At 40.9% G+C, this 20,537-nt stretch overlaps 1 protein-coding gene across 6 annotated transcripts in view; it reads left to right on the top strand.

Moving 5' to 3' along the window:
• The window catches only part of EPG5 (ectopic P-granules autophagy protein 5 homolog), a 75,044-nt gene that overhangs the window by 15,977 nt on the left and 38,530 nt on the right, over positions 1-20,537 (top strand). For 5 of the 6 annotated variants that reach the window (XM_036418084.2, XM_045574884.1, XM_036418083.2 and 2 more), the window contains 13 exons: positions 2,603-2,758; positions 3,546-3,703; positions 5,226-5,380; positions 5,708-5,848; positions 7,337-7,501; positions 8,916-9,035; positions 9,867-10,126; positions 14,571-14,711; positions 15,318-15,462; positions 15,650-15,847; positions 16,227-16,337; positions 18,283-18,405; positions 19,857-20,023. In XM_036418084.2, coding sequence (XP_036273977.1) covers positions 2,603-2,758; positions 3,546-3,703; positions 5,226-5,380; positions 5,708-5,848; positions 7,337-7,501; positions 8,916-9,035; positions 9,867-10,126; positions 14,571-14,711; positions 15,318-15,462; positions 15,650-15,847; positions 16,227-16,337; positions 18,283-18,405; positions 19,857-20,023 — 2,040 coding nt within the window. The remainder of the gene's footprint in view (positions 1-2,602; positions 2,759-3,545; positions 3,704-5,225; positions 5,381-5,707; positions 5,849-7,336; positions 7,502-8,915; positions 9,036-9,866; positions 10,127-14,570; positions 14,712-15,317; positions 15,463-15,649; positions 15,848-16,226; positions 16,338-18,282; positions 18,406-19,856; positions 20,024-20,537) is intronic. The other variant, XM_045574885.1, reaches the window with a different exon arrangement.

The raw sequence follows: 20,537 nt of genomic DNA, 5'->3' as shown, positions 1-20,537 counted from the left end.
CAATTTTTCTATCTGTGTCATTTCCTAGAGTATAGAAATTTGCTTTTATTTCTTCCAACATCCCCCACCCCTCACAAAGCCTTTCAAAAAACTTCAAAAATTTCCCTCCCCTTATTTATTTCTAAAATAACATTGATTTTAGTTAATTTGTTTTAGATGTGTTATGTATTCATCAATAATCAGCTTTATAAAGCCAGCTAAATGATGATAGAATGTCCTGCAAAGGCCAGGGGTCACTTTTAAGGTCTAGAGAAAACCTCCAGGAGAAGGTTTGGAAATGAGATGGTGGGAGGAGGGAGTGTTGATTTGGAGAGTAATTTCTTAAAAGCTAAAAGCTTACTTATTATCAGAACTCCTGCTATATCTTTTCTGATTCAGTTTGGTAAATCAGATAAAATTTGCCCTTGGGCTCACCCACATGCTGTAGGATTGAGTGCTTACTGTGTGCCAGGACTATGCCTTCTCATTTTATTCCTGTAATAACTCTATAAGAAAGACATTGCTATTATTGTTTTAAGATCAGTGTTCTGTCTTTATATTACTTCTATGTAAATATTTATAGCTGATTACTATTGCATATTATGTTTATCCCTTTTGTTATGTTTTCCATCTGCTTGCTTTTGTTTATCACAGATTCTTCTCATACCTTCCATTGTAGAAGGTCATCTATTGGACCCACTTTTTCCCATCATTCTCTTTGGAACTCTCCACAATCAGACTTTTCCCCGGCCAACACTACCCAAGAATGAACTTTGTGCTAGTAACACGAGTGAACTTTGTGCTACTAACCCTGTGGCCATTCCTAAGTCTTCATTCTGCTTTACATCTCTCACATAGTTCACTAGCGGCCTTTCTCACAGTTGATCACTTTCTTCTTAAAACATTTTCTTTGCTTGACTTCCAGGATACCACATTCTCCTGGTTGCTCCTCCATGTTAAGGGCTCTTCATTTTCTGCCTCCTTGGTTTTTTCTTTCTCACCTCCCAAACTTCTTGTTGGAGGGCCTCAGGGCTCAGCCCCTGGACCTATTCTCTTTATTCAGACTTAGGATTGCATCCATTCTGATGTCTTTAAATATCATCAAAATACGGTTATAGTTCTCATAATTATGTTTTCACCCTGTACCTCTGTCATATGCTTGTATTATATATCTAGCTGCCAACTCAGCACCTCCGCTTAGATGACTCTTGAATAATGTAATTTAATATTTCCAAAGCAAACTCACTCTTCCCACCTTCTAAACTACTCCTCCCACAGCCTTCCCAGTTTCACTCAGTTTTGGTCCAAGCAATTTTATTCTTTGGTTGCTTGGGCCAGAACACCTGGTGTCATTCCTGATTTTTCTCTTTTACACCCACATCTCATCTAATAGCCAATTTTATCATCTCTACCTTCAACACATCATTTACTTTTTAATCCAATCTAAGATGCCACCAATTCTGAAGATGTATTTTGTGTGCCACTAAGAAAGAAAAAATGCTGCCAAATTATGGCATTTTTATGGCCACCGGTTTTAATGTATACTCCAGTAGCAGAGATTAAAGTGTAAAAGATGGGCATCATTTTGAGTCTCACCACCTTCACGGCTACCACCCGAATTCATTCTTAGTTTTTTCTCCCTGATTATCACAGTGGCCTCTTTACTTACCTACTTGCTTTTGTTTTGCCCTTCTTCCCCCATCACCCGCTCCCAGCTTATTCTCACAGCAGCCAGTGTCCTCTTTAAATGGTGAGTCAGCTCATATCACTCCTCTGCTCAAGTCTTTACTGCTCCCAGTCTCTCATTCAGAGTAAAAGCCAGTCTTCTCGGGCTCTGGTTTCTTGTCACTTTTCTCATTTCCTCTCCAGCCAGTCCCCCTCACACTCACTTTGCTTTATTTTATTTTTTGTTAATCCTCATCATGGAAATTCTTCCATGACTTTTTAGAGAGTGAAAGGGAGGGAGGAATGAGGGAGAGAGAGAAAAAGAGAAACATTGATGTGAGAAGGACTGGTTGCTCCCCACACATTCCCTGATGGGGCGGGGAGAGAACCTGCAACCCAGGTACTTGCCCTTGATTGGGAGTCGAACCCTGACATGTTGATGCTCCAGCTGATATTCTAATCACTGAACTCCACAGGCCAGGGCTCACTCACTTTGCTTTAGCACACTGGCTGCCTTGCTGTTTCTCCAACATACCAAACACACCTTACGGCCTTCACACTGGTTGTTGCTTCTCCCTGGATGCTCTTCCTTTAGATATCCCTGTGACTGCTTCCTGTCTTTATGCTCACTCCCCTCCCTCTTCAGGGAGACCTTTCCTGCTTCCAACCTACCCCCCTTGCATCAACTCCAGAGAAACCTGATTCTCCTCTCCTACTTATTTTTCTCAATGTCACTTACAGCCATGTGACAGACTATATATTTTACTTCATTTTGTTTATTGTCTGTTTACCCTACCCTAAATGTAAGCTCCCTGAGTATAGGGATTCCCTCCCCACATTGAGTTCCCTGCAGAACATAGAAGATAGTAGGTGTTCAGTAATGATTCAGATAGAATTAAAGCTGCCAACAGTGAGGACATTGATGAAGAGTTATTGTCTTTACTTTCCTCATACTCAGGATGACTCTTGGTTATGTGAGTGACCATTGGGCCCAGTACGTGAGCCACAACCAGGGCGTGGGATTGGCCCTGGAGCCCTACTCCTTGGAGAAACTACAGGTTGAATTTGATGAGCTGTTCTTGAGAGCTGTCCTCCATGTGCTGAAAGCCAAAAGGTAAGAAGTGTGATGAGAAGTGTTGAGAAATGGCTCCCGGGCTAGTAAGAAAGATGGACATGAAAGTATTGACTGAAGTAGATTCCTTGGAAAGTCTTAGTGGTTCCCTTTAGTCCTTATCTTGGGAAAATTCATGGGCTTTAGATTCCTTATCTATAGTGCTGACTGAAATGATTACTCTTTCAGGTTTTTCTTAGTCTTAAAATAACTGGATTCTGAGATCTAGTTTTGATGTCCCTGAACTTGGGGTAGCTTAGAGCAGGGGATGACCTGGTGCCCGCAGCGAGGCAGAATAGGTGCTCAGTGCATGGTACAGATGATTTTCTGACTTCCTTGTTCAAGTCGTGAGGAGTCAGTGGAGGGTTTCTGACTCTCCCCCCTCACCCAGGACCCGTGAACCTGCACGCGTGCTCAGGCACACGCATCCACACCTCTGCAGCCTGTCTTAAAAGAATCTTTGGTTCAAAAATCCAGTTCTGTCCTTATTACCATCCTCTCTGTGCCTTAGTGGCCTCCTGTGTGAGTTGGGGATAATATCAGTAGCAGTGCTTGCCTTGTTTTAGTGAGGATGGAATGAGATATATAAGCAGAAGCAGGGGTTACAACAGTGCCTGGCACAGACTAGGTCCTTCGTGCGGATTTCCTATGACTGATCTATCCTTAGGATGTTGATGACCAAGACATGTCAGAAAAATTACTGTAGTATGATTTAAGAATCTTTTTTCTGTCAGTGTGGTGAGGCTGACTGATAATATAACAGGTTTCCTGCTCTTTCTGAAACACGCAGACTTGGCATCTGGCTGTTTATGTCAGAAATGCCTTTTGGAACACTGTCGGTCCAGATGCTCTGGAAACTCTTCTACCTCATGCACCAGGCAGAGAGCGGGACCTTGGAGACTCTCTGTACTGCTCTGCCACCCACGGAGTGTAAGAAGCAGCTCCAAGGTATTAACACCCCTCCCCATCCCCCGCCCCGATACAGGCACCCTCTTTTCCCACTTGTGCGCCTGTCCTCTGCATTGCTTTCTTCTCTTCACTCTTTAAAGGTCTAGGGAATGTTTTACTTTGCGTATTTGGGTGATAATTTTGAAATTCGAGGCTGCTTCGTGGTTTTTGACTTATTAGTTCCAGATTTCATTATTCTAGAAATGCTCTGGATAGTAATTTCTATGGTAAAGCCAATTTTTGGATGTGAAATGAAATGGGATTGGTAAGTGCTCCATGGAATTATTATTTTTAAAAATTATTATTTTATTGATTTCAGAGAAGGGAGAGGGAGAGAGAGATAGAAATATCAATGATGAGAGAGAATCATTGATTGGCTGTCTCCTGCACGCCACCTGCTGGGGATCGAGCTCGCAACCCTGGGCTTGTGGCTTTGACAGGAATTGAACCTGGGACCCTTCAGTCTGAAGGCTGATGCTCTATCCACTGAGCCAAACCGGCTAGGGCCCCATGGAGTTATTTTGAAGATACAGGAAATATGATGTACTAACTTCGATATCTCAAATGTGTGAGCATATGAAAAGCACTGCTGGCTTGTTGCCTTCTTACTGTGGAAATGTGTTTTCTAAACAGACTATTTTTCTTCATTTTATGCAACTTGCCTTTGCAGCATTTAGTTTTCAGTCATGCATTGCAAAGCTATTGACTAATAGTGCCCCCTATTGGTAAAATGTAATGTTGCTTACATGGCATCCTTTGAAAAATAGGCAAAACTTACACAGGGTGTGGCAAAAGTACGTTTATAGTTGTGAGTACGTGAAAGTTTTTATTTTTTTAATTATTGTATTATTTTCCATATGAACAGTTGTAAGCATACTTTTACCCCACCCTGTATATTGTGCGTCACATTCATCAGTGTTTCAGTCATTGTTATATCATTTTCATTTATAATCAAATCTTTTTAATTTGGAATGCCACACTTGTGCCGAGTAGTTCGCCAGTCTTAGTGGTTTTCATTAGCAGGGTTGCCATTCATTTGACTGGCAATTTTCAAGTCTTTTCAAGTTTGCCTTTGAAGATGTCTCACATCTAGAGGCAGTACTAGTGCTTTGCAGTTGACAAAGCACTTTACCAGGGACATGTCATTTAATCTTAAATAAACTTTGGAAGCAGATGAGGAAACCGAGGCTTGAAGATGTTAAATGTGAACTCTGAGGCTACATTAGAGTAGGAAATTTGTCTGGCCAAGCCTTCTTCTTGGTGCCTGTAGAAAACCATTCTGGAACAAAGAAAGAGAGCTTTTGTCTTGTTTTAGCAGGAAAGAAATGAAAATTTAACCACATGTATTCCTCCTGTATACACAGGAGAGACCCAGGCACACTGAGTAACTTTAAGAAAGAACTTTTGTATCTTTACATATTTCTGAATGTCTTTTAAATTTTATATCTCCTTTCTATCTGGAAGAGTAAAGTGATATATATTTATTCTTTCCCCATTTTAATTTTTTTATTTGAACTTGCAGACCCAGAACATTTTGTGAACTTTGAGAAGTGTCTTTCTTCCATGAATAGCTCAGAAGAGATTTGCCTTCTGACTACATTTGCTCAGATGGCTCAGGCCCGGAGAGCCGATGTGGATGAAGACTTCGTAAAAATTATTGTTCTGGAGATATACGAGGTTAGAATATTTAGTTTTAGAAGTCAGCTAGAAAATATTTTCTTTTGGATTATCCTCTCATTGATTCTTTTGGAATTGCTTTAAAAAGTAAAAGTAAGTGACTGTTGTGTGCTCTCTGCTCTCATGGGAGCTGGTAATCAAAGGAACATCATCCTATATAATAAAAGCCTAATATGCTAAGTGTACAGTTGTTTTTGAACATTGTGTGAGGTGGGAGGCTGTTTTTCTTTTCACTTTACTTGAAAACATATCTAAGTAAATTATGGAAATGTGTTTTGACAGATAATTGGTATTAACAATGCCATCTCCATTCCCTCCCACTTTTAGGTATCTTATGTTACCCTGTCCACCAGAGAGACTTTTTCAAAGGTTGGTCGAGAGCTTTTAGGGGCTATCACAGCTGTTCACCCGGAGATAATTTCTATCCTTTTGGATAGAGTTCAAGACACCATTGACCAGGTTGGAATGGTAAGAGCACTGCTTTTGTTTATTTGTTTGCTTCTTTTTCCTTTTTTCTTTTTAAATCCTGGTGTAATGGAGCAATGGGCAAAATAGTAAGGCTGTTGGGAATGAGTGAGTCAATGGGCACAACAGGACGAAGAGAACATTCAGTGTCCTGGGTTCTGTACCATGCACATGCCTGTTTGGGATCAGCTGCTGCTTATAGAAAGCTGGGGTTTTTCTTTAATCTCCTCAAAGTGACCTTTCTACCTCCTTCAATAATAGGTTTTTACTTTAAATAATTAGCTATCAAGCCTATAGCTTATTAACAGTTTTTATATCATAATTTTGTTTGGCTTTCATAATTTTATATTTTACCCCCAGAAGAAATAACTCTGATTGAGAAACAAGGCGCTATTCAAATAAGTCAAAAGTTGAGCAAGACACATACAGTTAGTTATTTTCTGTATTTTTCACACTTTTGTAATCTTTATGTAGCTTTATTGTTTGTTAATCCTTACCAGAAGATATTTTTTCTATTGATTTTCAGGGAGAGTGGAAGAGAGAGGGAAAGATAGAAACATCGATGTGAGAGAAACACATCATTGGTTGCCTCCTGCACAAGCCCTGATCAGGGCCTAGGCCAGGGAGAAGCCTGTCACTAAAGTACATGCCCTTGACCAGAATAGAACCTGGGACCCTTTGATTCACAGCCCTATGCTCTATCCACTGAACAAAACCGGCCAGGGCTTTATGTAGTTTTTAATAACAGCTTTATTGAGATACTAGAGGCCTGGTACATGGGATTCATACACTGGTGGGGGGGGCGTGGCCTGCGGGGATCGGCGCTGCTAAAGCTTCGCTAATCCCAGTCAGCCAAGTGGCGCTCCCACTGACCACCAAGGAGCAGCTCCTGCATTGAACATCTGCCCCCTGGTGGCCAGTGTGCATCATAGCAACTGGTCATCTGGTCATTCTGGTCATTGTGCTGTTCAGTTGCTGGGCTTTTATTATATAGGATAGTTCATATATCATATAATTCATGTACCATACATTCTATCTAGAAGGTAGAAGTCAATGTATTTAGTATTTTCACTGAAATGTACAACCATCACCACTGTCAATTTTAGGATATTTTTATCATCTCAGAAAACAACCACATACTCGTTAACTATCATGCTCTACCCTTCTATCCCCTCCAGCCCTAAGCAACCACTAATCTACTCTCTCTATATAGTTTTGACTATTGTATACATTTCATATAAATAGAATTATGTACACAGGTCTTTTGTGACTAGCATCTTTCGTTAGCGTGTTTTCCTGTTTCATCCGTGTTATAGCAGGTGTTAAACATTCATTTTTAATATTAACATTTTTAATATTCATTTGATTTAGTTGTCTGTTTCATGTCTCTAAAAATCAAACAAAATCCATTTTCCTTTGGGGAAAAAATTTTGTAAGCAGTTTAATGATATAGTAAGTTTTGATTTTAATTATCATTTTCTTCTTAATAAGGTGTCTTTATACTTGTTTAAAGAACTGCCTTTGTATCTTTGGCGACCTTCTGCGTCTGAGATAGCTGTGATTCGGGATTGGTTATTGAATTGTGACCTGACAATGGTGAAGAACAAATTGGCCTGTGTCATTCTAGAAGGACTGAACTGGGGATTTGGTGAACAGGTATGTGTTAAAACCATTCCTAGAACAGCGATTTTCAACCTTTTCTATCTCATGGCACACATAAGCTAATTACTAAAATAATGCAGCTCACCAAAAAACATGCTTTTGCTGATCTGACAAAAAATAGGTATAATTTTTTTTCCATTCACACCAGCTGGCTGTTGTGTTGGCTGTTGCCATTATTTTATTTGACAATCTAAGGGAAAAGAGGTCAGTCCCCCTATCTAAATAGGTATTGCATGCTTGTAAATTCTTGCAGCACACTGCTTGAAAATTGCTGCGTAGAAACTGCAGACTCTACATACATCCGTTTCAGAGAAACATTTTCTCAAAACATTAACCTTTCCGAGTATCATTTGTAAGATCTGCAGATTCTTTTAGCTGTATGTTAGAGTTTAGGATCTTCTCTTTCATTCTGTTTTTGCAGAGTGCATCCTCTGAATGAAGATACATTATTCCACATTGAAAGTTCTTTCCTTTTTTTTAAAGACAATTTGTATCTGTTTTATCTTTGGCTATTTACTGCAGTTCCTCCTAATTGCCTCTTTTGCCTCTAGTCCATCCTCTTTCTGCATTTTGTCTTGCATGTCATTGTCAGATTTGTCTTCCAAAACACACTGGGTTGATTGAGAGCCTGAGCCAGCCTGGGTCCTATTTCCACTCTGCCACCTCCTGGCTCTGTGACTCTGGGCAAGCTCTAATGCTCTCTGGGCCTCAGTTGCTCATCTCTAAGCATCAATATTACTAAGCTTACTTCATAGGATTTTTATAAGGATTCAGTAGTTTATGACATGGTAAAACATGACAGTTTCTGGCATATACCAAGTACTCAATGGTGGTACTTGAAGAAGTGGCATTGTTTTTATTAACTAGAGGCCCAGGGCATGGAATTCGTGTTTAAAAAAAACAAATAAACTTAAACTTCTTCTAACGCCACTTCTTCAAAATAGACTTGCCCAGGCCGTGGTATTTTGTGTAAGAGCCACACTCAAGGGGCCAAAGAGCCGCATGTGGCCCTCAAGCCACAGTTTGCCGACCATGGCTCTATCCACTTAGCCAAATAGCTAGGGCTCAAGTGATTTTGACTGTTAAACCCTTCCTGTCTCTTTACCCTAGGAAGGGGAGGAGGATTACATTCAAAGATACCTTTTATGGCTAGAATCTGGGATGACTCGGGTCTAAACCTATCTAGGTACAGTGTAATGTTTCTTTAAAATAAGGTTTTAATCCTCCCCTCCCCCATTGTCATTTTATAACTTAATCATTAGGGAATGTAGTTTTAGAAAATTTAGCTTCTGCATCCAAGATCCTTTTTCACTGTTCAATCTAGTTTTTTGGTTTAAAGGTATAGTAAAAAAAAAAAAAAAAAAAAAAATCAAGATTGCATATTTGTGCTTAATATTCTGTTCAATAGGGTACCCTGCATTTGGATCAAGCAGTCCATGCTGAAGTGGCTTTAATGATTCTTGAAGCATACCAGAAATACCTCGCACAGAAGCCATATGCTGGGATTCTTTCTGAAAGTATGAAGCAGGTATTGCCTTCTCTTATGTATTGATAACATACATCTCTCTTATAAATGGCCTGGGTGGATAAAGTTACAGTATTTACCCTATGGTTGGATAAAAATTTTCCTTTAAGCTGAAACCGGTTTGGCTCAATGGATAGAGCGTCGGCTTGGGGACTGAAAGGTCCCGGGTTCGATTCCGGTCAAGGGCATGTACCTTGGTTGCGGGCATTTCCCCAGTAGGGGGTGTGCAAGAGGCAGCTGATCGATGACTCTCTCATCGATGTTTCTAACTCTCTATCTCCCTTCCTCTCTGTATAAAATCAATAAAATATATTAAAAAAAAATTTTTTCCTTTAAGAAGTAGCCCACATCTGACCATTTCAATATCATGGAATTTGAATTGAGCTACAGAGGTGTGCTGGAGCTGACCTGTACGGGCTCAGGAGAACTGATTGGGAAATTTTCAGGAACTTTGCAAGCCAGGTTAACCTTTTAGTAGCTTGAAATTGACCATGGCGGAAGTAATTTTAAACCACCAAAATTGGCAAATGTATGAATGTGTTTCCTCAACTCCAACTGGTTGTTAAACTTATTTGCCAGCACACCATTTTTTGCATAATAACTTTTATATTATTGTTTTGCTTGGCCTAAGATCAAGTTCACAAAATGACTAGCCAGAGAGTAGAAGTGGTCACTTTGAGAACTTCCTTTAATTTAGTGTCACAAACATGAATATCAGCAAGTGATATATTCTGTCTTTCGGCAGCATTATTGATCACAAAGGAGAGGGGTGGGTAAGCTTACTGATTTAATGTGCACATGACTAATCTGGTTTAAAATAAATCATTGTTTTAGGTTTCTTATTTGGCCAGTATTGTTCGATATGGAGAGACACCTGAGACCTCATTTAACCAATGGGCCTGGAACTTGATCTTGAGGTTAAAACTGCACAAAAATGATCACAGAATGCAGCAGAATTGTCCAGCTGTTCCTTTCTCCAGCACTGTGCCCGACATGACAGAGTCACCCACGTTCCATCCCCTCTTGAAGGCTGTTAAAGCGGGCGTTCCCATTGGCTGTTATCTGGCCTTAGCTATGACGTCGGTGGGCCACAGGTACAGTGTTTGGGCTGAAAACTTACAGTCAGTGATACTAGAATCGTCTCCTTCCATCCCAAGGTCTGAGGCCTCCATTAAATCTGTCTAGAGTAATCAGGGCCAAAGCATAAGCCTTTAATTAATAGCTTATTAAGGGGAAATGTTGCCCAAACTCATATGACACATTTATAAGTTACCTTATAAGACACAGAAAGTTACCTTGTTACATTATGAAGTGTTGTTGTACGTGTCACCCAGTGTAGAATGTTTAAGTCAGCAGTAGATGTATTTATTCTTTTCCTCAGAAGAATACCGTTAATCAAATAAAAACAATTGCTCACCTGTACAGAATTTTAAAGTGATGGCGGCCTTGGTTCCTCAGCTAAAGGGGGATGAAATTCTTGATGAATTACATGCTTCTCTGAGATGAGCTCATGGCTGTCTGTATCCCTCCCCTGGAGCATGTAACCTGCTATATTGTAGTTGTCTGCTTAATTTTATCAGGGGCCTTCTCTGAGGTTAGAACTCGGGAACTGTGTTTGTCTTGTGTTACCAGAAACAATGAATGAATGAATCAATCCTTAGTTGGTTAAAAATTCTTTCCTTTACAGGTAATTTTTCTACAATGTATTAATTTTTTTCTAGCCTACCCATTTTTCTAAAAACCTCTCTGACCTATGCTTTCTGGTTCTTGAATTTCATTCTCATTGTAACTCCTTTTTAGCATTCTGATTTCAATGTCATGTTCTACATTGAGTATATTTTCAGTGGGATGCTAGTTGTCCTATCAGCTGTTAGTGTTCAGTCTTGTGCTATAGAGCAGGAGAGATATGGAATTGCTAGACAGCTGCCCTCAGGTTGGTGACAGCTTGGTGGAGATGGTAGACCAAAAACAATGGTTAGTACTAAAGATATACTACTCATGGACTGTGTGATATATATAGAGCAGAGGTTCTCAACCAAGTTGCTCTTTAAATAACTTTTGGAGTGATTCTAAAAATATCAGTGTAGGGAAAAGGGTGAATGGAGGTGATCAGCCAGGTCAGTAGGGCCAAGTTATTGACAAATTTGGAGGTCAGGTTAAAGGCTATAATTGATCAACCAGGAAGAGGGAGATGTTATATAGGCCTCTTGGAAGGTACTCTGCATTGTTTCTAGTAGCTCCAGTGTCATTCACAGTTCACTGTATCTCAGGTTCTTTATCTTTAAAATGGAAATAATAATAGTTTTGGATTGTATGAGGCCTTAGGGGTATTATACATTTAACATGCATAGAACAGTGTCTGGCATGTGAATTCTTTGAATGGTGTTCTGAACTTAATTGTTTCATGATTTCTTTAATTTTTTGTAATCATTTGGAACTATAGTTTCTTATTGATACTGCTACAGATGCTCTCTAAAGATAAATACTTCTTTACTGCTAATTACTGGGTTCTGAATGGGAGTGAGGCCAAGGATAAGGTTTTTTTTGAGGGCTTGAACTCTAGTATAAAAGTCCACCATGATCATCTGGGATGTATATATACTAGAACTAAAGCGAATTTTATGAGTGGGCTTGAGGATAGAGTATGCAAGGAGATAAGTTGTACTTGAATATAACATCACAGACAGTTCAGAGGACAGCAGTCAAAAAAATTACCCAGAATCTTTCTCACCCTAATACAACATTGTTGGGTTTTATTGTTATTGTTTTGATTATTTTTATACAATTTTTTTCCTTTGCTCTTTTTTAGAGTTATAAATGTACTAGAGGCTGGTGCACCAGTGGAATCCCTCAGCCTGGCCTGTGGGATCAAGCCCAAACCAGCTCTCTGACATCCCCTGAGGTTTCCTGGATTGAAAGAGGGCACATGCTAGGCCGAGGGACCCCACCAGTGCACTGTCGGGGCCCGGGAGAGATGCGGGATGTTGGCCAGCCAGGGAGGAACCACTGGAGGGTTCCAGGGTGTGTCTGGCCTGTCTCACTCAGTACCTATCTGCCAGACCCCAGCAGCAAGCTAACCTACTCATCAGAGCATCTGGTGGTCAGTGCACATCATAGTGAGTGGTTGAGTGGCCTTAGCAGATCATTAGCATATTACACTTTGATTGGTTGAATGGACCACTGGACACTTAGCATATTAGGCTTTTCTTCTATAGGATGTCACTCCAACACAATAAGCATTTTGGTGTGATATCAACCCTGCGTGTTTTACTCCTCTATGTAACTTTTTTATAGTAGTTGTAGTCAGAAGTATAACATTTTATGTTTCCCCCCCCCTCTATTGTTATAGCAGAAGTATTTTTTCATGTTGCCCATGGCCATCAAATGCATTATTTAAAAATTGTGCAATAGTATTTCATTGAATGATTTTCTCAATATTTACATGTCATTTTGGCCTCCAAGTTTGCAATTATAAATAATTGTGAAAAGCACATTTTTAAATAGGTTATCTCTCTTTTTCCTATCTTTGAGATTATTAAGGGTAGATTCTCGGGAGTAAATTTTGATGCCAAAGTGGTTTCAGAAGACCTTTGCCAGAATATACTGTCAGATTGAGCTCACCTTTGAGTCTTCCCTTTGCTTTGACTACTTTGTGGGACTAGCGAACAACGATAGCCCCTTAACTCTTAGCAGAAGCACCATTTGGGAAACAAAATAGTGTAGCAGCAAGCACTCTGGACTAGAAATTTGCAAACCTGGTTCTCATTTTGACCCCACACTAGGAAATTACCAGGTGTATCAGTTAATAATAGCAGATTTTTTAATTAAAGAAAACACAATAATTTCATGAGAAGCATCAAAAGTGCTTTATTCAAAGTAATGTCCATCACTAGCTACACATTTCCCTGGTCTTTCAGGTAATCTGTGGATACCGTCCCAATAGAACTTTTCTTGTTTTAAGGCAAACCATTCAGAGATCTAATTTTCCACTTCTTCGTACGTTTTGAAGTGCTGCTCAGAAAGTGAGTGTGCCATCGATCAGAACAAGTGGTAATCTGAAGGATCAAGGTCTGGTGAATACGGTGGGTGGGTTAATACTTCTCAAGCAAGATCTTTTAGCGTGTCTTTAACTGGCTTTGAAGTGTGTGATGGTCACACTTTTGCATCACTATGAAGCAAAATTACTTTGCCGTGTCATCTGACACATTCTGATTGTTTTAAGATCAAAGTATGGTTCAAATTGATTATTTGTTGTTGGTAGTGATTAGCATGAACAGTTTTACCTAGTTTTAGAAGCTCATAATACACCATACCTCCCTGATCCCACCAAATGCAGAGCATTGTGTTCTTTCTGAAGCTATTTGGTCTTGCAGTCGATGTTGATGGTTCACCTAAATCAGCTCATGATTTTATGCATTTGGAATTTTCAAAATAAATCCACTTTTCATCGCCAGTCGCAATTCGATGCATAAAAGACTTCCTTTTGTGCCGTTGAAGCAACATTTTACTGATGACTTTTTGGTTTTCCATTTATCTTTCGTTCAGTTGATGTGGCACCTATTTTCCTTCCTTTAAAATCTTTCCCATTGCTTGTAAATGATTGGAAATTGTTTGTTGAGCAACTTTTAATCTTTCTGCAAGTTGTTTTTGAGTTTGACATGCATCTTCATCCGATAATGCTTGTAATTATTGGTCTTCAAACTTTTTTGGTTGACTTGGACATTCTTTGTCTTTCACATGGAAATCATCACTTTTAAAGCGTTTAAACCAGGAATCACAAGTATCTTGAGATGGAGCATGTTTAACATAAGCTTCCCGAAGTATACAATAACCTTTAGCAGCAATTTTCTTCAAAATAAAGTTGTGAATTAAAATTTCCCGCAAATGCTTTTTTGGCACAAAATTCAACATTTAAAAAAAACAAAACATTTTATTGATTTTTTACAGAGAGGAAGAGAGAGGGATAGAGAGTTAGAAACATCGATGAGAGAGAATCATTGATCAGCTGCCTCATGTGCCCGCAACCAAGGTACATGCCCTTGACCAGAATCGAACCCGGGACCTTTCAGTCCGCAGGCCGACGCTCTATCCACTGAGCCAAACCGGTTTCGGCAAAATTCAACATTTTTAAGCATAAAAATATCTCTGATAACACCTTCAGAAAATTTGACATATGCAGTTTTGAAGCTTTCTGTCAATACAACAAAATAACATACATATCTAATCGCACGTATATCAACATATGTGCAACTCCATCTATTGAAACAAATCTGCAGTATTAATCAGTACACGTGATATGTGAATTTGGGCACATACTTCACCTTTCTCATCTATAAAATGAAAATGTGGATGAACTTTTAAGTTCCTTTGTACTTCCAGAGTTCTGATTCTAATATTTATGTGTGAAGTTTGTGTATGCAAGAATGTGCTAGAGACCTAAGATAATCCTGGTAGCATGTAGACTGACAGCTCATTGGCAAAACATCAGTTTATGAACTGGCTGCCTTGTGTGCTCATTGCCTTTTTCTTTTTCAATAGCATTGAGAAGTTCTGTGCAGAAGGCATCCCACTGTTGGGAATTCTGGTCCAGTCGAGGCATTTGAGAACAGTGGTCCATGTCCTGGATAAGATTCTGCCTTTGTTCTACCCTTGCCAGTATTACCTTCTGAAGAATGAGCAGTAAGTAGAGAACAGCTCAGCAGGTACAGATGACTACGTCTCTGGTTTCTGTGTGCTGCTGCCATCTGTACAGTGGTGAGCAAAGCGGGTCGATCATTGCTCTCAGACACAGGAAGTGATCGCATCCTCAGGATGCAGTTACTGGTTTTAAGGACCTTGAAGGGTGCTATAAGAGAGGTTAATGGGTTAGATGTACTTTAGATAAGTGCCCATATGTGACCTATGTGAAGTTGACACCCAAGACAATGTTGTGGAATGACTTTGTTAACATTTCTGCTTTTGTTAGTGAAGTGGGGAGTGTAGAAGGGATATTGGGGTACTTTGTGGAGTGTTTTTCCTCAGATGCTCTTTAATTTGCACGTGTTTGTATGTCTTGGGTCTATTCACACCCTTCTCCAGGTGAATAGAATGAATTCCTTTTAACCCACATAAAATTGGAAAACTTGATTCTTTTAAAATTCTTGAAGATTTATCAGAATCCCTGAATAGAGCTTCGGTCTAAAAATGGGATCACTTTAATATTCTTCTTCTTTCTCCTAAGTAATTACCCACTGGGAATTCTGTTGACTTTGTTTGGGAGGTAAAGTGTGTTGTATGTGTTGGCAGGTTTTTGTCACACCTCCTGCTGTTCCTGCACTTGGACAGTGGCGTCCCTCAGGGTGTCACGCAGCAGGTCACCCACAAGGTGGCACAGCATCTGACTGGAGCCAGCCATGGGGACAATGTGAAGCTTCTCAACAGCATGATCCAGGTCAGGACCCTTCCCAAGCATCCCTAGCACCAGTGCATCTACATGTTGGTCATTCCAGAGCTCTTTGCACAGTCCTTTAGGCCAAGAAAGTCAGCAGATTGGGGTTTTGGAGTGGAAGTAGTTATTATTTTGTTGGTGTTTTAAAATGGTTATTACCTTTCACCTCACCTGAGCCCTTTCTCCATAGGCCCACATATCTGTGAGCACTCAGCCCAATGAGGTGGGCCCCGTTGCCGTGTTGGAGTTTTGGGTTCAGGCTCTAATAAGCCAACATCTTTGGTTCCGAGAACAACCCATCCTCTTCCTTATGGACCACTTGTGTAAAACAGCTTTTCAGCTGACGCAGGAGGACTGTGTGCAGAAATTACTCTACCAGCAACATAAGGTAAACCTATTAGAGAATTTATCTTTTAAGCCCTTGTAGATAGTAGCCTTCTAAAAAGCTTCCCCTCAAAACACCATTCTCAGCACTACTCTGTGGCTAAAAAAGCTTGCCTTATCTCAGTAACCGCAGTCCATTGGCTCAGATCCCCATAAAGCCAAAGAAATATCCCTGCCCCCCCCCCTCCCCCCCAATTACCTTTGGCTGTTATACACTGCCTGGGTCTGTAGTTGCTGGTGGACTAATGAATTATTGAAATCCATGTCTTACCAGAATCTTACATTGTAGTAAGATAATTGCCGATATTCCTGAAAAGGTCATTGATAAGTTTTGTTTTTTTTTAAAGCCTCCTCTTTCTGTTCCAATCCTCTCCCTGGTATAGAATGCTTTGGGTTACCACTGTGACCGGAGTCTGCTGTCTTCCTTGGTGAGCTGGATTGTGGCCGGCAACATCACTCCTTCCTTTGTGGAGGGCTTGGCCATGCCCACTCAGGTAGGAAACCCTCAGGAGCATTTGTCACCTCAGTAAACTTTAGTATCTTTATCATCCTCACTGGTACATTTTTTCTAGCCTACCATAGCTAGCATTGACATAGCACTTTGTAGGAGAGTACGTTTTCATTTCACCCTCACGGCAGCCCCTGCTGAGGTTGCACTGTCGCTGTTTCTGTTTCACAGAGGGGTTAACTGAGGTTTGATGGCATTAGTGGCCAGCTCAGGTCAGACAGCTGGAGATCAGACCTGGTCTGCCTAACTGCACAGCCTGGCCAGCCCCATGGCAGAGTGGTTAAGAGTGGACACTAGAGCCAGAGGGTACTGCCATTTGCTTAGCGCTATGCCCTGGGCAGCTTGCTTACCTCTTTGTACTCAGTTTCCTCAACTATCAAAAGGAAATAACGATTGCACCAACTTGTAAAGCATTAGAAGAGTGCTTAGCATGTAGTGCTCACTAGGTGTTGGCTGTTATTATTACTGTCATCATTCTCACCAGCACATTATTTTCATCATTATTATCACCTCTTAGACTTTGCACGTTGAATTATGTGTGTTTCATCACTTAAGCCAGTAGTAACATCCTTCACCTCCTATCAGTCTTACTTCCTGCTTATACTTCTTGGGATCTAGCTGAAGCCAACTCCTGCTGTTACCTGCTCACGCCTTTGCCTTTGCCTAGCTGATTGCTTACTAAGCATGCCTTTTCCTCAAGTCTCTACGAAGAGCCTTCTCTGAACATGCCCTCCCTCCTCTGGCTTCCTATAGCACTTTACTCCTGACTCAGTAGTCACCACTACATACCTCCACATTTGGTTACTTACATATTAATCTTGTCTCCTGATTTCAGAGAGAGGATGGGAGAGAGAGAAAGAGATAGAAATATCAATGATGAGAAAGAATCATCGATCAGCTGCCTCCTGCACACCCCTTAATAGGGATCGAGTCTACAATCCGGGCACGTGCCCTGACTGGGAATCGAACTGTGACATGCTGGTTCATGGGTCTGTGCTCAATCACTGAGCCACACCGACTGGGCTAAATGGAAAACTTCTTAACCTGTTAACCGGGGAGTTCCCTTTTTAATGACGCAACCTGTAACGGGCGCATACTCTTTTACTAGGACGTGTCAGTACGTCACGCCCGGAGGACGTAATTTCATATTATTTTTATTTATTTATACTTAATGAAAATAAATGAAATATATATATATTTTTGTTTATTTATATATATGAAGCACAAAGGAAAATACAAAATTACAAAAAAAAAATAGAAAAGAATACCAACAAAAAAAATGGACACGTCGAATTAAAAAATTATAAATTTTACAAATAATGATAAAGATTACAAAAAATAGCCGAAACCAGTTTGGCTCAGTGGATAGAGCATCGGTCTTCGGACCTAAAGGTCCCGGGTTCGATTCCGGTCAAGGGCATGTACCTTGGTTGCCGGCACATCCCCAGTGGAGGGTATGCAAGAGGCAGCTGATCAATGTTTCTCTCTCATCTCATCGATATTTCTAACTCTCTATCCCTCCCCTTTCCTTCCTCTCTGTAAAAAATCAATAAAATATTGAAAAAAAAAAAAAAAGATTACAAAAAATATATACCTTCCCTCTCAGGGCGCAACATATATTTCAAGGACGTATTCATACGTCCTACCCGTTCCCGATATTGTTTACGTTTGACGTATTTATAGGTCCCGCTCGGTTAACAGGTTAAGAGCAGAGCTTGTGTCTACCTCTCTTTCCTGTTTTCCGTGCATATAGAAACTACCCACTAAATATGTTTTAGCATATACCCTCTTTTACTAAAAAGGAATTTGACATTTTTAAGTGAACTATTTTATTGGAATTTATATCTGTGATTAGTTTGTGCATTATCAAACTGTATTTTGTTTGTCCAAGTGAGCTGCTGATTGCTCTCCTGTTACCTGCTTCATCATAGGTGTGGTTTGCATGGACCGTCCTGAACATGGAGTCCATCTTTGAAGAAGATTCTCAGCTCAGAAGAGTTGTTGAAGGGGAATTGGTTATAAACCCTTCTTTCACTCCTGACCAAGCTTTGAAGGTGCAAATAGCAGTTCTGCATTTGAGTGGGAGAAGGTGGTTTATACTTTGATGCTGATGGATTCATCTGTAGCTTTTGAACACCTATGTTTTCTTTTGTTGTGAATGTTTGGAAAGCACATAACTAGACCAACGTAGAAAATGTTATACTTGAAGTATATGCGTCCTCCCCAGGGTTCATTTTGCATTGAGAGTCACACTAACTATTAAAGGCCCTGTTCACCGGTATTTTCCAGTGTGTCCCATGTGTATCAGAATCTCCTGGAGATTCTTGGACTCCCAACTTCTGAAATTCTGAGTTTGGAGTAGGATCAGGAATTTATTTTTAAAAACTCCTTAGCTGATCCTCAGGCACACTAAAATCTGAGAAAGACTGGAACAAAGCTTTAGAACTAAGTGCCTTCTCTTTTAGGGTCCCCCAAGCATGTCAAACTTGTGGCCGGCAGACTGCATGCCTCATTTAAATACCGGCTGTGAGTTTGACATGCTTGGACTACATAGACTGCTTTGGTGTTTCAGATCCTATCAATTTATCACTCTTCAAAGTCCTTTTAGAAATCTAATTTTCAAGAGATTGATAAAGTTTGACAGTAAACTTTCCTTTTGGTTTTCATCTCCTTCCTTCCTTCCTTCCTTCATAAACATTTGCTGTTTTATTTTTATTTATCTAATATTATTTACTAGAGGCCTGGTGCCCAACATTCATGCACTGGGGGGGAAGGGGATCTCTCAGCCCAGCTTGCACCCTCTCAAAGTTTGGGACCCCTAGTTCCTTATTGCCCACCTGCAGCAGAGGTGGGAGAGGCTCTGCCACCGCCGCTGCACTCACTCTCCAGCCATGAGCCTGGCTTCTGGCTGAGTGGCGCTCGCCCTGTGTGGGAGTTGAGCATCTGCCCCCTGGTGGTCAGTGCGTGCCATAGTAACCAGTTGTTCTGCAGTTCGGTCGATTTGCATAGTAGGATTTTATTATATAGAGAGGAAGGGCGAGGGAGAGAGAGATAAAAACATCAATGATGAGAGAGAATCATTGATTGGCTGCCTCCTGCAAACCCCCCACCCCTCCATGGGGGATAGAGACTGCACCCAGGCATGTGCCCTTGATCCGAATCGAACCTGGGACCCTTCAGTCCCATAGGCCGGCGCTCTATCCACTGAGCCAAACCCACCAGAGCCATCTCCTACTTTCTTGCACTATAGTGTTTTATGTGCAAATACATAAAGGCATGTCAAGGCCTGGACATGAGGTTAGACAAGGTGACAGTTGAGACCCTTTTCAATTCTAGGGTCTGTGAAATGTTTTGACAGAAGAAAAGCTGCCCCTTATCTCCTGCTAACAAGGAGGTTAAAGTGTTAGCTAGTGGGTTTGAGAAGTAAGTTCTGGATCATTTAGAAAGAGCAAACTTTGCACTTGTGTTCATTTCATGGCTACTCACAGCCCCACCTCTTCTGTAGAAAGCCCAGGCCCAGCTGAAGCTTCCCCTGGTCCCATCGCTGCAGAGGCTTCTGATCTATCGCTGGGCCCACCAGGCTCTCGTCACTCCATCTGATCACCCTCTTCTGCCGCTCATCTGGCAGAAGTTCTTCCTGCTGTACCTGCACCGCCCAGGACCGCAATACGGGTAGGTAGCCAGAATCGTCGTCCGTTTCTGTGACTCCTTCCTGCCTTAGCACTGCTCTGCTGCACTGAGTTCTCACACTGAGGCAGGTGAGTTAGAGTCTTCTCAGCTAGGAGTCTTCCTTCCTGCTTCACAAGTATTAGATAGACCTTTTTTGAGTTCAGGGTATGTTGTGGCAACTCTCTCTTTACCATCTCCCATACCTAACGTGGGGAAGACAACACCCTGGGACCCCTGGAAATGCAAAGGGAGAGAATGTGACCATCATGGGGCTCTTTGGAGGAGGTCTGTGATGAGTTAAGCAGGTGTGGACAAGGCTGAGCTGTGTCTGGCAGCCCTTGGGCTGGGCCTTGGGACGTCCAACATTTCCATTGGATTTGAAGGGACTGACCAGTTAGAACTGCTTACTGTTACTAACCATTGATATTTAGCTCCAGTTAATTCCTAGCTCATCTTTCACTACCTTAACTTGCTTCCTTAAACATAAATGTTAATTCTTTGAAACTTCTGTTTTCTA

Source organism: Pipistrellus kuhlii, unplaced genomic scaffold, assembly GCF_014108245.1.
Source record: "Pipistrellus kuhlii isolate mPipKuh1 unplaced genomic scaffold, mPipKuh1.p scaffold_m20_p_6, whole genome shotgun sequence".
In the NCBI taxonomy this organism is placed as follows: Eukaryota; Metazoa; Chordata; class Mammalia; order Chiroptera; family Vespertilionidae; genus Pipistrellus; species Pipistrellus kuhlii.
This window is presented reverse-complemented; position numbering and strand designations above follow the sequence as displayed.